Source organism: Anneissia japonica, unplaced genomic scaffold (assembly GCF_011630105.1).
Source record: "Anneissia japonica isolate Jap-2015-1 unplaced genomic scaffold, ASM1163010v1 scaffold25213_len355544_cov161, whole genome shotgun sequence".
Classification (NCBI taxonomy): Eukaryota; Metazoa; Echinodermata; class Crinoidea; order Comatulida; family Comatulidae; genus Anneissia; species Anneissia japonica.
In genome coordinates, this window is record NW_022755918.1 from 130,729 (window position 1) to 144,443 (window position 13,715).

The 13,715-nt window shown below is 35.5% G+C and overlaps 1 protein-coding gene across 1 annotated transcript in view; it reads left to right on the top strand.

Annotated features, from left to right (window-relative positions):
* LOC117123769 (serine-protein kinase ATM-like) overlaps positions 1 to 13,715 on the top strand; it is a 49,728-nt gene that overhangs the window by 33,881 nt on the left and 2,132 nt on the right. Inside the window, exons 45-61 of the mRNA XM_033269781.1 lie at positions 113 to 247; positions 501 to 686; positions 2,291 to 2,445; positions 2,753 to 2,825; positions 3,329 to 3,547; positions 4,095 to 4,308; positions 4,736 to 4,903; positions 5,443 to 5,565; positions 6,231 to 6,436; positions 6,978 to 7,185; positions 7,854 to 8,108; positions 8,301 to 8,445; positions 8,845 to 9,068; positions 9,759 to 9,875; positions 11,976 to 12,137; positions 12,505 to 12,664; positions 13,400 to 13,486. Of these exons, the coding sequence (XP_033125672.1) occupies positions 113 to 247; positions 501 to 686; positions 2,291 to 2,445; positions 2,753 to 2,825; positions 3,329 to 3,547; positions 4,095 to 4,308; positions 4,736 to 4,903; positions 5,443 to 5,565; positions 6,231 to 6,436; positions 6,978 to 7,185; positions 7,854 to 8,108; positions 8,301 to 8,445; positions 8,845 to 9,068; positions 9,759 to 9,875; positions 11,976 to 12,137; positions 12,505 to 12,664; positions 13,400 to 13,486 (2,837 nt within the window). The remainder of the gene's footprint in view (positions 1 to 112; positions 248 to 500; positions 687 to 2,290; positions 2,446 to 2,752; positions 2,826 to 3,328; positions 3,548 to 4,094; positions 4,309 to 4,735; positions 4,904 to 5,442; positions 5,566 to 6,230; positions 6,437 to 6,977; positions 7,186 to 7,853; positions 8,109 to 8,300; positions 8,446 to 8,844; positions 9,069 to 9,758; positions 9,876 to 11,975; positions 12,138 to 12,504; positions 12,665 to 13,399; positions 13,487 to 13,715) is intronic.

A 13,715-nucleotide genomic window follows, 5' to 3' on the forward strand; every position in this document is an offset into this window, starting at 1 on the left:
CACCCTTCTCAACAATAAGCACCCTTCTCAACAATAACACCCTTCTCAACAATGAACAAAGTTCCAGTGTTATTTTGTTGATATATTGTAAATGTTTCTAATTGTGTTTCAGAAATCTTAAAAGTACAGCTTGGGACAACAACTTCTGGTTAGAACTGGATTATTTGGTGGTTGCCATGGCAGCCAAAGCATGCTCAGCTCATTTCACATGTATTCTGTACACTGAGATATGGTGTGACCAGCAAAGGTTTGTAGATCGATTCAGTCAAATGTTCTTATATACCTCACAACAAATTTTAAATCTATTTCATTAATAATTAAGGATCTACAGAATAATATTTTGTATAATGATTTGTGTATTTTGTTTAAGTTTTTTTTTTAAATAATAAACATGAGAATTTATTTACCCACTGTGCAGTGTCTGTCTCTTATACACATCTAGATGTGTATAAGAGACAGCTTATACATAAACTATATCACTATGTCCTCATTTTCTTTAGAAATGGTAGAAATGGAAATGATGATATGATGAGTGACCGAACGTCAGCATTTGAGACTCTGTCTTGTCTGAGTGGCGACCATGGCATCAATGTCCGGCAGCTTCTCCTTGATTCATATCGCAATATCGGCGAACCAGATGGTATCTATGGTTACGGAGCCGGTCGCCTAACCGACACAAGTGCCAGGTGAGATGTAGTTTTGAAATATCAACTACAGTACTTTAGACAATTATGATTTTGCAGAAAAAACAAATGGTTTAATATTTTGTATAAAATTCATAAATGTGTGTGCGAACATGTGCATAAGAGTGCTTTATAAGTTAATATAAAGTCTAACCTACAGTAATTACTCGAACTGGTTCCACCTCCTCATCTGCATTTACCCACGATTATTTGACTTATGACAATTCCAATTCCTCCAATTCAATTCAATTCAATTTATTTCACTTGCTTTGTCTAAACCTATTGTACATTATAGCAAATGGCAACACCTATCGTAATCCACAGCTTGTAAGTTATAGGCACGCTTGAGAACTTAACTACACTTATAAAAGCAAAAGATTCAACAGACGACGACTTTGAGTTTTTGAAAACATACTAGTTATTCAACATGAGTGTTCTTAAGTGTGTTTTGAATGTGATTAAACTAATTTTTTTATTTTGGAGGGTGGAGGGTATCATTCCATATGATAGCACCACAGGCGAAAATGGATTTTGCATGTGAAGTTGTGCGAGAACAAGTGTGTGGTGAAATTGAGACGATTGTCTTGTGGACTTTTTGTAGAATGAATCAGCTCCAAACACATGCATTTTTTTATATTCTTTTTATTTATCACAGACGTATGCAACACATTTGAAAATTATTTTTATTGTAATTTCATCGTAGGTGGTAAGAATGTTTCTGGATAAATTAAATTTAAGTAAGTTAAACTACATTTTAGGTGTGTGAATTGCAGTGGTGGTTGTACTAACTTTCAGAATGAAAATTTTTTTTTTCTACACAGTAAATTATCAGTTTATGCGTAGACTGTAGTTTTAGATTTTTCTTCTTTTTTAAAATAATGAGATAATGTATTTTCGTCACTACCAAATAAAATGCTGCCAAACAAAATGTAAATTATATACAGTAAAAAACTATAAGTTTCAGTCTTTTTATTTCAGTATGTATATGTATTGTGGCAGAGCCAAGCCAAAGGAGGGATAAGTCAAAATTTTCAAAATTGAGTTTTGTGCATATGAAACTAGACATTATTATCTTTAAAATGAAAAAAAAAATCACTTTGATATGGTAGTTTATGGCAAAGTTATAGGCAATTAAAGTTAGGATACTCGGTAAGTGTATTTTGAGAAAACTGGCTTTGAAAATCACATTTTATGTCTGTACGCTAGGACAAACTTCCGTAAATACCATTTGTAGAGCATTTATCGATTATAAATCAGAGAAAGGTAAAAATGTAGGATAAAAGTTAAATGTTCGATATGTATGTTTTAGAGATTAAAAAAATATCGGAAAAAATGACTTGATTTGACGTTTGTGCATTTATTGGAAAACTGCCTGTGCAAATTATCCCTCCTTTGGCTTGGCTCTGCCACCAATAGATAATTATGTTTTATTAACAAAAGAAACAGGCATCCAAGTGTTTGCTTCTGCAGGAGTTGTGTTGCGTGTGGTGAAAATGTGATATGTTTATTATGTCAATAATTTTTAAAAATGTATTGATTGAAATATATGATTTGCTGTGGCAATACATATTTTGTTAAAATCTTTGTTGATATGTTTACTATTGTAGAATACACACATATGAACATGAGGGTAGATGGATGAAGGCATTGTCTGCATATGATTCCCACCTACAGCAAGAGGCAACAGGCTCTGTATCTGGTCTTCTACAGGTGAATCATTTTATTGTAGTATTGTACCTAAGAGTATTAAAATTAAAAGGGGGCAGGGGCAGCTGATGACGGGAGTGCTATGGAAAATTGGGATGTGGCCACTAGCTGTTGAAAGGAAGTGATTCTTTACTACTTGATCATATTGTTTTTTGGCTCCGCATGTTTTGGGCCTTCTGGCGAGCATGAGTTTAAACTGTTTCTGGGGTTTGTAAACACAGAGACAATGACAGGATCTGTCTCTTATACACATCTAGATGTGTATAAGAGACAGTTATAAACCTGAACCACCGCACAGTTACCGGTACCCGTTGGAAAATACGTAGAATTTTAAGAAATCGAATCAATTATAAAATTCGCAGGGGAAGTTGCAGAGCATCAGTATGAAGCTGCTTGGAGGCTGGGCCAATGGGATATGCAATTTGATAATTTCTGGTGAGTAGTAAAGTGTAAATTATGCTAGTTTTAAAGGTTATTTGGTGGGATGGAATGAGGTATGGTTCGATAAGTGTGCTCTGCTCTTACAGTATTGTTGTCTACTTTGAACTGCCTTTGCAGGCCTGGTGTACAGTATATTCTGTATGTCTCTCTCAGTGGTCTGTGGTTTGTATTCCATTGGAGCTTTCAGGATTGTCAGTCGAACTAAACTGATCAACCAGAACAAGATCAGGAATCTGTGAATGTCCTGCAAACACACGCATTCTCCCACATTCCTGCACAAATGCATTTGTATGTTTTCGTTTAGTTCTTTGTTTATTTTTGCGTTCTGGTTGGTTCTGGTTACTTAGGGTCAAAGTACAATTGTCAATGGTAAGTTGATGTATAAATTATAACAAACTGTATGAATTTATTCAGAAAATCTCAAAGCACATAAAAATCTAAGAACAGGATGATTTTTACATAAATACACAATCCATTGTATTATTACTGTTTTAAAGTTTGGAGTCATCTTCTGGATTCCACGAAAGTGTTTACAAATCTTTAACCGCCATGAAGAACAAAGATGAAAACACTTTCAAACTGTGGATCAACAAGGCTGAAGGTCAGGTCCTACATGACCTCTGTCATGTGAGTCTGGAGAGCAATCAGAATGTTTATCCACTGCTGTGTGAATTACAGATGTTAAATGAGGTGCAGAACAGCATGCATTATATCAAGTAAGTTGCTTTCAATTTAATACTACATGTAAACTGATGTCAACTAAGAAATGTGTTTAAATAACCACTGTCCTTTGCACCTATTATATTATGTTTAGATGGGAGATCAGAGATAATGATCATGTTCTTCTTACAGAATTCAAACCAACTTCATATTGAATGTTTCAGCGCTGGCTTTTTGGAGTTTCTGCAAATCTTCAAATATGCTTTAAAGATGTGCTTCTGCCATGAAGCCTAGCAATTCAATTCTATATTCTTAATTGCCTAATTTGTATATTTATAATTATTCAACTTAAATTTTAAAATTTTAATGATAACTGACAGTTAAATAATAACTTTCCTGTATTCATATTTTTTTACAGACCCTTTAAATTTGGTGGTAATCAATTTGAGGATTTTGTAGTAAAATGTGAGCAAAAATCAGCAAAAACTTTTTTTTATTCGTTTCTGGTTAGAAGTTAATTTAGGTAAAGCCTTTAAATGAGCTATTCATAATTTTTTCCTGATTTTTATACAATTGATAAAAATACAATTGTGTTTTTCACAGAAACAATAGATCAGATAGTGTCAGCGAATCATGGAAAGACATAAGTACTGTACAAGACCTTGATTTTGAGTTTGTTGAGCCTGTTCTGGCCATCAGGTCATCCATCTTAGATATAGCGTACACTTTGAACCCCGGTTTAATGATACTACAGGATGTGATGTCACAACACATGTTAAGTCAATCTGAGCTTGCCAGAAAAGCTGGTAGATACCATGTAAGATGAATACAGTACACATATTTAAAATACAGTAGAACCCCCTATTAAGGGATACATTCAGGACAAAAAAAGTGTCCCCTCAATAGAGGTGTCCCCTGAATAGGCGTTGGCCTTAGTGTTAAAAGATATACTTTCACTTGTTTTGTGGGTGAAAAGAAAAGTGTCCCTTTGATAGGGGTGTCCCAAATGAGGGGTTCTACTGCATCCAAACCTGCAATTTGAAGCCAAGTAAAGTTATTTGATCAAATAAATATGTTTTGAATTTGTACAGACAACAGCCATTTATAAACCATGAAAGACAAATGAATGAATTATCAAATGTCATAATATTGTAAAAGTTTTGTAAATTTAGAATTGGCTAAAAGAACTGATATAAAATTTAGTTTTTATGAATATAATATTTATATTTTGTTGTTGAAACAAGATTGCAGAGAGAGCAGTAGCTCAACTTTCAAAGCTGAATGAGTCCCGTAACCATGACGATTGTAGGAAGTGGGTTTGGCAACTTGAGAAAGCTAATGTGTTTTGGGGACGGGGAGAACAAGACACTGCCAAACATCTGCTGAAAATCTGCATTGGTCAACTTGCAAAGGTAATGGTAAACATTGAAAAATTGCTCATGAAAACACTGAATAAATTGACTAATTACCTTTGTTCCGTATTTATAACAGCCCTCAAAAATCATCTTCATTTCTTTATTACTGCTTGCTGATTTATGTATTTTCACCAGTGGTGGATGCAAGAATTTTAAATAGAGGGGCTCCGGGGGCACTTTCACAGATGGAGGGTCTAGACAATGTCAACCCCTCAAGTAAGAAAATTTATGAAAATACACCTCTAGATGGCTGGAAATAGCACTCTTAGTCTCAAATTTAAATAAAAGTTTCTTTTTTTCTCCATTTTTTTTAAATAACTTTTAAAAGTTAAGGAGGCCATGGGAAGACTCCCTCCCACTCCCACCCTTGAATCCGCCTCTGCTCACCTAAGGTAAAGGTAAGTGCTTAAAGACAGACACTCATTGGTCTTCAAAAAGTCTGATCCTGGTTTTTGAAAGAGAATTTTAACATTAAAAACAATATTTAATAATAAATAAGCTCACTTAAAATTAGGTTTTTTATTTTGATTTTACAGACATCAAAGAAAAATGAAGTATTTAAATCAATCTACCCACAAGCTCTTGGTATATATGGCCAGTGGTTAGCAGAGACCCACACAGAAAGTCCAAACACTATTATGGATGACTATTTGGAGAAGGTACAGTATGGTTATTGTCGCTTCATGTAACATTAGTTTTGTTTTATTTCTGAATATCATGATGATCGGTCAACACTTGCTTCAGAAAGCTTCCAATGTTAATGTTAGTGGGTGGCCATTGGTATACAACATGGTCAATATATACACCAGAGGTGTGCATAACAAAGGGTTGAATTTTTGATTTAATACCAAGGGCTGCACCCAAACTTTGAGGATTCAAGTGTGCTTGCAAAAACCTTCATGAACTGCTTTTATACCACTTTATACTTAGTTTTAATATTACTTTTTACGGATGACCGGTGTTGGGCCATAAAAACAAGGGGTTTTCTAGCCAACGAGGGTAGGTGAGCCGCAAACCTAGGGTTGTCGCAGGCCTTAACAAGTTTGCCATTCAGGCTGCACATTGCTCATCTGTGCTGTATACTAATTTTTAAAAACTGGCTATAAATTTTTAAAATTTTTTTCCCATTTTTTAGGGAATTGAATACACCAGTCAAAAAAGCTACTAAAACTGTTGCTTAGCTGTACAGGCACTTAGCTTTGATGTCGCTATTTGCTAGGTGCTTGGTAACAAGCAGTGTTGCGTGGAACCGTGGGCATATTGACATAGTACTTTATGCTTGTACACTTGTTTTGAATTATAATAATTTTTTATGCGCTTGCAGGCTGTGATAATTTACGATTCAACGAACAACACAAGCTCACCTGCTATGCAAGCCTACCTTTCTCTCGCACGGTTTGCAGACACCCATTACCAAAATATTTGTAACTACATGAAATCTAAGGTGTTTGAGAGTAAACAAGCCTTACTGACCAAGTGTCGTGCAGACCTACAGAGTCTCAAAGCCATGGGTGACAATCATAAAAGCAAGTAAGTATAACTCACTTTATTTAGGGAATGCTCTTACTTGAATTTATATTGTTCAGTGTCATATCATAGAGTCTTCAAATGAGAAAATGAAATGGTTGGCATGAATGTAAAGTGGGGGACTTGGTAATTAAGTGAGGGGGTGGGGGGTGGCCAGCTTACAAAATAAGGTTATTTGAGGTGATTTTACTTGTGTAATTTTTTTGCTTCAAACATTTTCCAGTGTGGGGGTGCTTTTTTGGGGATACATGCCTCCTTCCAATGCATTCCCATAGATATGCAACTGTATTGTTCACTCTATGGTAATGCTTTGTTTGGTTATTAATATTAATTGTTTTCTTCATATTTGGAAATGCTGTTGTTTGGTATAAAATTTTCACACCAACAAATTTGAAATTTAACTAATTTCATTTTTTTTAGAAATGGTATTCTTTCAATCAATGTTTGATTCAGTTCATTAGTTATTGTTGTTTACAAGATAACATTGTAGTACATAAAACATTTTGTTGCTCTTTACAATTCACATTTGTTGCTAATTTCAAAGATATCAGCGAACTCTGGAGAAACAAAAGGAGATTGATGAAACAGAGTTGGAAGCAATGGCAGATGATAAAGCCAACTACCTTCATAAAGCAGTTAATTGGTATTTGAAGTGTCTGACATGCGGTGATCAGAATGATATCAGAATGTTCCGTGTTTGTTCGCTTTGGTTTGATAACGCAAGTGATGCGGACGTTAATAACGCAATTGAAGTAAGAAGGGTTTCTCTCCTCTTATATTTAAATACATAAACCTAGTCACACACAGTAGCGACACCAGCAGGCCTGGACTATTCTGTTGTCTGACGCACGACTAGGTCATCGGATCAAAAAAATTATAATTTGCTTATCCAAATAACGTTATTTTGACTGCCAATCTCTAATATTATGGTCTAAAAGCACATTTTGGACTATGCTAAACCATAAAAACTCTCCCCGTGAACCTTACAAGAGTGTTTTTATTCTGGGTCGTCGACAGAGACTTTATCAGCCATTCGGCTCAAACCCCTCTGTCAGACATGTCGGACCCCATTTCATGCACCACCACTGGTCACACACACTATTCTTTTATCTGTCAAATTTTTTTAATTTTTTAAATTTTATTTATTTAGGCACAAAACACGTGCACCAAGGATTGTCAATAGCGAATTTATCACTGTCCTACTTGTAGGTGAAAATCCCTTGTCAAGACAAACATACACATATGATGTGTTACACAAACTAAATCTCAATGTAAGGTTTAGAGATTGGAGTTGTTTTGGATAGACTATTCCTTATTTAAAAAAAAAAATCCACTAAGTCAAACATTGCATGTTTTTGGTCCTTATCCAAATATCCTAATAACATTACCTTTGATTTATGTAATTTTGAATCTCTTCTAGTGTGCTCTTGGGAAACTTGAGAGCCGCAAGTTCTTGCCCCTCATGCCGCAGCTAGCTGCCCGTATGACCACAAAAGAACATGGTAGAGTAAATTTCCAGAAAGTTCTGCAAGATGTCATAAAAAAGACTGTAGTGGATCACCCACACCACACATTGCCCATCATCCTGGCTTTGGCAAATGCAAATAAAGACACACAACTGACCAATAGGAAGTCTGCAGGAGGAAGCAGAGGGGATAAAGGTCAAACAGTTGAGGTTCGGGCTTTTTTCATTGGTATTTATAATTTAAAAGAATATTAATGATATAAGTAAGACAAACTATATATTATTTCTAATAAGTAATACAATTTTTTTATAATTATTAAAACCAAGAAAATTATTTAAAAAAACAGGAATAAATTAGCATGATATATTTATATTACACTTGTACATGTTTGTACTTCTCAGGAGAGAATGGCAGCTGCACAAAATCTTCTGACCTATTTGGAAACATCGTCAACTTGCTCAGATGTTATCAGATCACAGAATAGGCTTTCATTGGCATATATTAATCTTGCCTACCTTGATACTTCATTGCATAGACGAGAAACAAGTAAGTACGACCATGTAATAACAAATAATTTGTATAAAGTTTATCAGCTACAGTTATGTTAAACCAGAAGTTAAATGGAATCGAAATATAATATGTTTTTATTGTATATTAATGTAACTGAGAGTTAATAGTTTAAAGTATAGAGTTTCACAATATAAATGGCTTGCATCTTCTCTTGGAACCCTGTGATAGTCACAATATTTCTAACAAACTTTTGATTTTTTTGTTTGTGCATGGCAGCTTTCTGTATTATAATGTTAGATAAGAATGACATCTTTTAAAAAAATTTAAAAAAATCAATATTAGCAAAGTAAAAATTGAATATGTACAGTACAGTGGTATTTGTTTAGTAGTACTGGTATGATAATAGTAAAAATATTTTAAACTTTTATCTCACAGAACCAATCAAAATTCCATCAAACCAGTCAATAATGCAAATTAAGGATCTTGAGCATGTTGCCGTGCCGACATTAGAACTTCCAGTGGATCCAACTTGTCGCTATGACAACATTGTGTATGTCAAAGATTTTGAGCCAACGTTCAAGCTTGCTGGTGGTGTGAACCTTCCCAAAATCCTCACTTGCATTGGGTCAAATGGGCGTCGTTACACACAACTTGTAAAGGTATGTTACAAATTACATTATAACCTTTTATCTAAAGCTCTTTACAGACTATCAAATTTTATTTGACAAAAAAAATAAGGTATGCCCAAATATGGTTGTGATGACATCACAACATGACCATTTATAGGCAGATCTTGAATATATATAGGCATACTACAGTTTTTGTCGAAGAAAGTTTGTTAATTTGGACAGAGCTTTAATAGGAGACATTTTAACAGTGTCAGAGTTTTTTTTTTTTTTTTTATGCTCAGGAAAACCAGAAATTTAAGCTTGGTTTCCTAGAAAATCGCTACAAACTATCACCGACAGCTTTCGGTGATGCTGATTGGTTGGTTGTATCGGTTCCTTCCCGATTGTGTGGGGACTGCTACGCTAGAGCAATGGTTGCAGTAAAAAAAAAAAAAACTGTGGCGAGAATGTAGTGTAAACCAGGCTTTATCAAATGACTTAAGTATTTTGACAAGAAACATTACACAGGTTGTTTGTACTTTAAGGATAACCTTTCAATGTCCAAACCCCCCCCCCCAACTGGTCTCAAAGGATGTTCTGTGTTCACACAAGTCAGTTGTGTTCGTTGGTTGTATAGTCCTAGTTCTTATCAGAGAAGATGAGGGTCAGCAACTGAATCCTTACTTACAATCCAAATTATTAATTGGGGCCGAAACTTGTGTATTTTGTTTGTGATTTCAGGGACGGGATGATTTACGCCAAGACGCTGTCATGCAACAGGTCTTCGGTTTAGTTAACTCACTTTTGATGAAGGATCCAGAAACAAAGAAACGCAAGCTTCACGTCAGGAGATACAAGGTTAGTGGCTGTTCTTGTTCTTTCTAACGCAATACAAATTACAATAGTTATTCATCATACCCGTACTGTACTGCTGATGTGTAGTTAACGCGTACTGCAGGAGCACAAATCAGCATACGCACAGCTAAATGTAAATACGCACAAAGCATATTGATCAAATCACTGTAGCAACCGATGACTGCTGTCAACAGTTGATTATCAAAACTAACATTAAAAGACAGCGATTGAATTACAGCGTGCATCGTACACTAGTGGAAAATTATTACACTTTAGTTTAGATTGCAGGCCCTTAGAAATTATTTTTCAAGCATTAAATTAAACTTTGTAGAATAATTTTCCTATAGTGTACTTTGTGGAGCTCTACTAATTGCTTAGAAAAGAGAAATGTAGAGCATTTTAAACACAAAGCCACAGATTCTCTGTGATATAATAAGGTAAGAACTTACATAGCGCCATTTAAAAAACCAAAGTAATTATCAGTGGCGCTTCATGTTATTGTTGGAATAAGTGCGTTTTGAGTGATTTTTTAAATAAAGCAATTGATGTTGATTTTTTAATGTGAAGTGGTAGTGCGTTCCAGAGTGTGGCTGCAGCACTAATGAATTTTTGCATTAACATTAGACTAAAATTTCAACATTTATCAATAAAGTGGTTTCCGGTGGTTCATGATACTTACTTTGCAGAAAAAATAAATAAATTTTCTGTATCTACTTAAATTTTTGTTTTGTGCACCTTAGTCCAACATTGTCAAAATGACAGTTTAACACAAATTTTCATTAAAAAATTGTACATTTTCGTTTGCAATAACTTTAATTTTGTTGGTCAATTTTCAAGAATCAAATTGTAGTTTATAGAAGCACTTAACAAGCTTGTGGTCAAAAGGAATCAGATGTAACAGACATTGGGAAGTACCCAAAATTAATAGAACAGTAACTAACACCATAAAACGTATGGCACGCATAGACTAATAATTGACGGCTGTACTCACAACTAGTATCAGATTGTCGATGCCACAGTAAAGATCAAAGGACTGTACGCACGCGCTATGTTCGAGAGCAGAGATGTGCGTCCTTTTGTTGAATTACCTTGGTTTAGATTGCAGGCCCTTAGGAATTTTTTTTCAAGCATTAAATTAAACTTTGTAGAATAATTTTCCTATAGTGTACTTTGTGGAGCTCTACTAATTGCTTAGTAGAAAAGAGAAATGTAGAGCATTTTAAACACAAAGCCACAGATTCTCTGTGATATATATATACAGTATCTGATTTGACCATATATGGGCATGATGTTGTCATATTACACACATTTATGAGCTAATCACAGGTATTTGTCGTGTAAACATAATAGAGTGGACAGACATCTATCCAAGGCTCATTTTACTTAAGTTATATTTTATTCTTATAACTATTATAATGCTGTATTCACATTCTATTCAGGTTATACCAGTCTATTTCGTGAATACTTACCTGGATAACCGACTAATTGCCATTGTTGCCAAAACGGAACACCCCTTCGAAAAAAAAAATGGAACAGTCCGACCCAAGGCGCCACGTGCGAACCGTCTCCCTAACAAACGTCCTCATTCCCTTTTCGACGTTGTTCGAAGTTGGATACATTCTAGCCTTTGAAATTACTAGCAGTCTTTTCAAGCAATTCTGTTCTTATATTTGCCTTGGATTTATTTTCAACTTGACAAGATATCCTTTTGTTTTTATTGTAGTCTCGATCGGCATGTCCGCTCGCAAGTCTTTGTGCTCGGCGTGTGGGGCCCTAAACCGAGTGTTAAGTTCGACCGGCACTCGGAGTGCCCGTTGTGTCGCTTGTGTAGCAAGGCTGAGCCTTGCGAGATTTGTGCGCGCTGGCCCCCGACTAAGTTTGCGGCGGCTCTAGATTGGACAGCTCAGGCTGCCACTCGATCTCAGGGTTCGCTGCCGGCTGCGTCGGGGGTTGTAGCGGCGCCGGATGACTCGCCTCCACCGCTGGAGGATTCGTCGGCTTCGCGTTCGGCGGGTCCTTCCCCTCCCCTCCCCTCCCCTCATTTTACTTAAGTTATATTTTATTCTTATAACTCTTATAATGCTGTATTCACATTCTATTCAGGTTATACCATTATCCCAGAGGAGTGGGTTATTGGAGTGGTGTGAAGGAACCATGCCAATAGGACAGTACCTGATAGGTCCTGCTAGTAAGTCTGGGATCGGAGCCCACAAACGATATAGACCAAATGACTGGACCGCTTTAGATTGCCGCAAGAAAATGACCGTAAGTACCTTCAATCGATTTTCAAACACACTGATTTGGCATGAACAAAGTAAGGCTGTGGATGTCACTGTATCAACTGTTTGCTTTTAAGCAAATTGTGCATACGTACATGCTTTTTTGTTGTTGAGAGTATTTTACATATATTTTAAGATTACCGGGGCACTATGCATTTTGAGCTTCACCCTTTAAAATTGTTTTATTTCATCCCTCAAGATGATGGTTAGAGGGGAGTAATGGCTATGGCAAACTAGCCAACTAGGGGCCTACAAAAAAAAAGGACGATGTTGATGTTACTGCACCTAACTATTTGTAACTAATTGACAATACACATATTTAAAGTTATTTATGTTTTCTTTTTTCACTCTAGAATGCGCATGATAAAGCACAGAAGTATGCAACATTTCAACAGGTTTTGAACAACTTTAAGCCAGTCTTTAGATACTTCTTTATGGAGAAGTTTGTGGATCCCAACTGTTGGTTTGAAAGGCGTTTGGCCTACACAAGAAGCGTGGCTACCTCATCCATAGGTAACACTCATTCACTTCACCATGCATGCTTTGTTCATAATAATAATAATAGTTGGATTTGTAGAGCGCATCATGCGAAAAAGCCTCTATGCGCTTGGTGATTGAGCTCTTTGATTTGGACATTTTGAGAAAAAAGAAAGTTGAAGTTATTTTATGAAACTAAAAAAACCTACTCCTTAAACTAAGGCATGGTTGGCCGTTGGCTCCGAGGAGTTCATCCGCCCTTTGTTCAGCTGTTTTTTTTCGTGCTGCTATGTGTCCATCCACCCTCCTATTGGTGGCCGCTAAAGACCACCAGATGGGGTTGTCGGAATTAGTTGGAATTAGTTGTGTTATATTTAATCTACAAATCTACTTCATCAAGCATGTATAGTCTTTTTTTGTAAGTAACACGTTATATTTTCATTGCGGATTTTTTGGGCTCAGTACGGACTCTAAACGTATGCATTTTCTTTTATGGGGATTTTATAAGTCCGCAATGACGAGATAACGTGTTAAGTACTGGTCTCCCTCCAGTTAAAGACCACTTTTGGGACTGGGGTTTTCATTTTCTTCAGCAGCTTTTGTCTTTAATTAGAATGTTAGATAAAAGACATTTGTTAATTTGTTGTATGTTATTATAGTTTGTGTGCCATTCTTTGTATTACAATTTTTCCCACTATGTCTTGCTATGTTGTTTGTATGTTTGAATATTGTATGCTGTTATTCTGTGTGTTTTTCATTTCATTTCTCTAGTTGGTTACGTAGTTGGACTGGGTGATCGCCATGTTCAAAATATATTGATTGACTGCAACACCGCTGAACTGGTCCACATCGATCTAGGCAAGTTAATCAGTTTATATACTTGGTTTAAGCACAAGAATGTTTTACTAAATTGTCATTAAAAATGTAGAGAGATTATTATTATATGTTACATTTTTTTATGTTATATAATGTGGTATGTTTATGTAATATATTCTTGTATTGAATGGATTTTTTAGGTGTTGCATTTCAACAAGGCAAGATTCTTTATTGTGATATGGTATGTTTAATCAATATATTCTATAATATT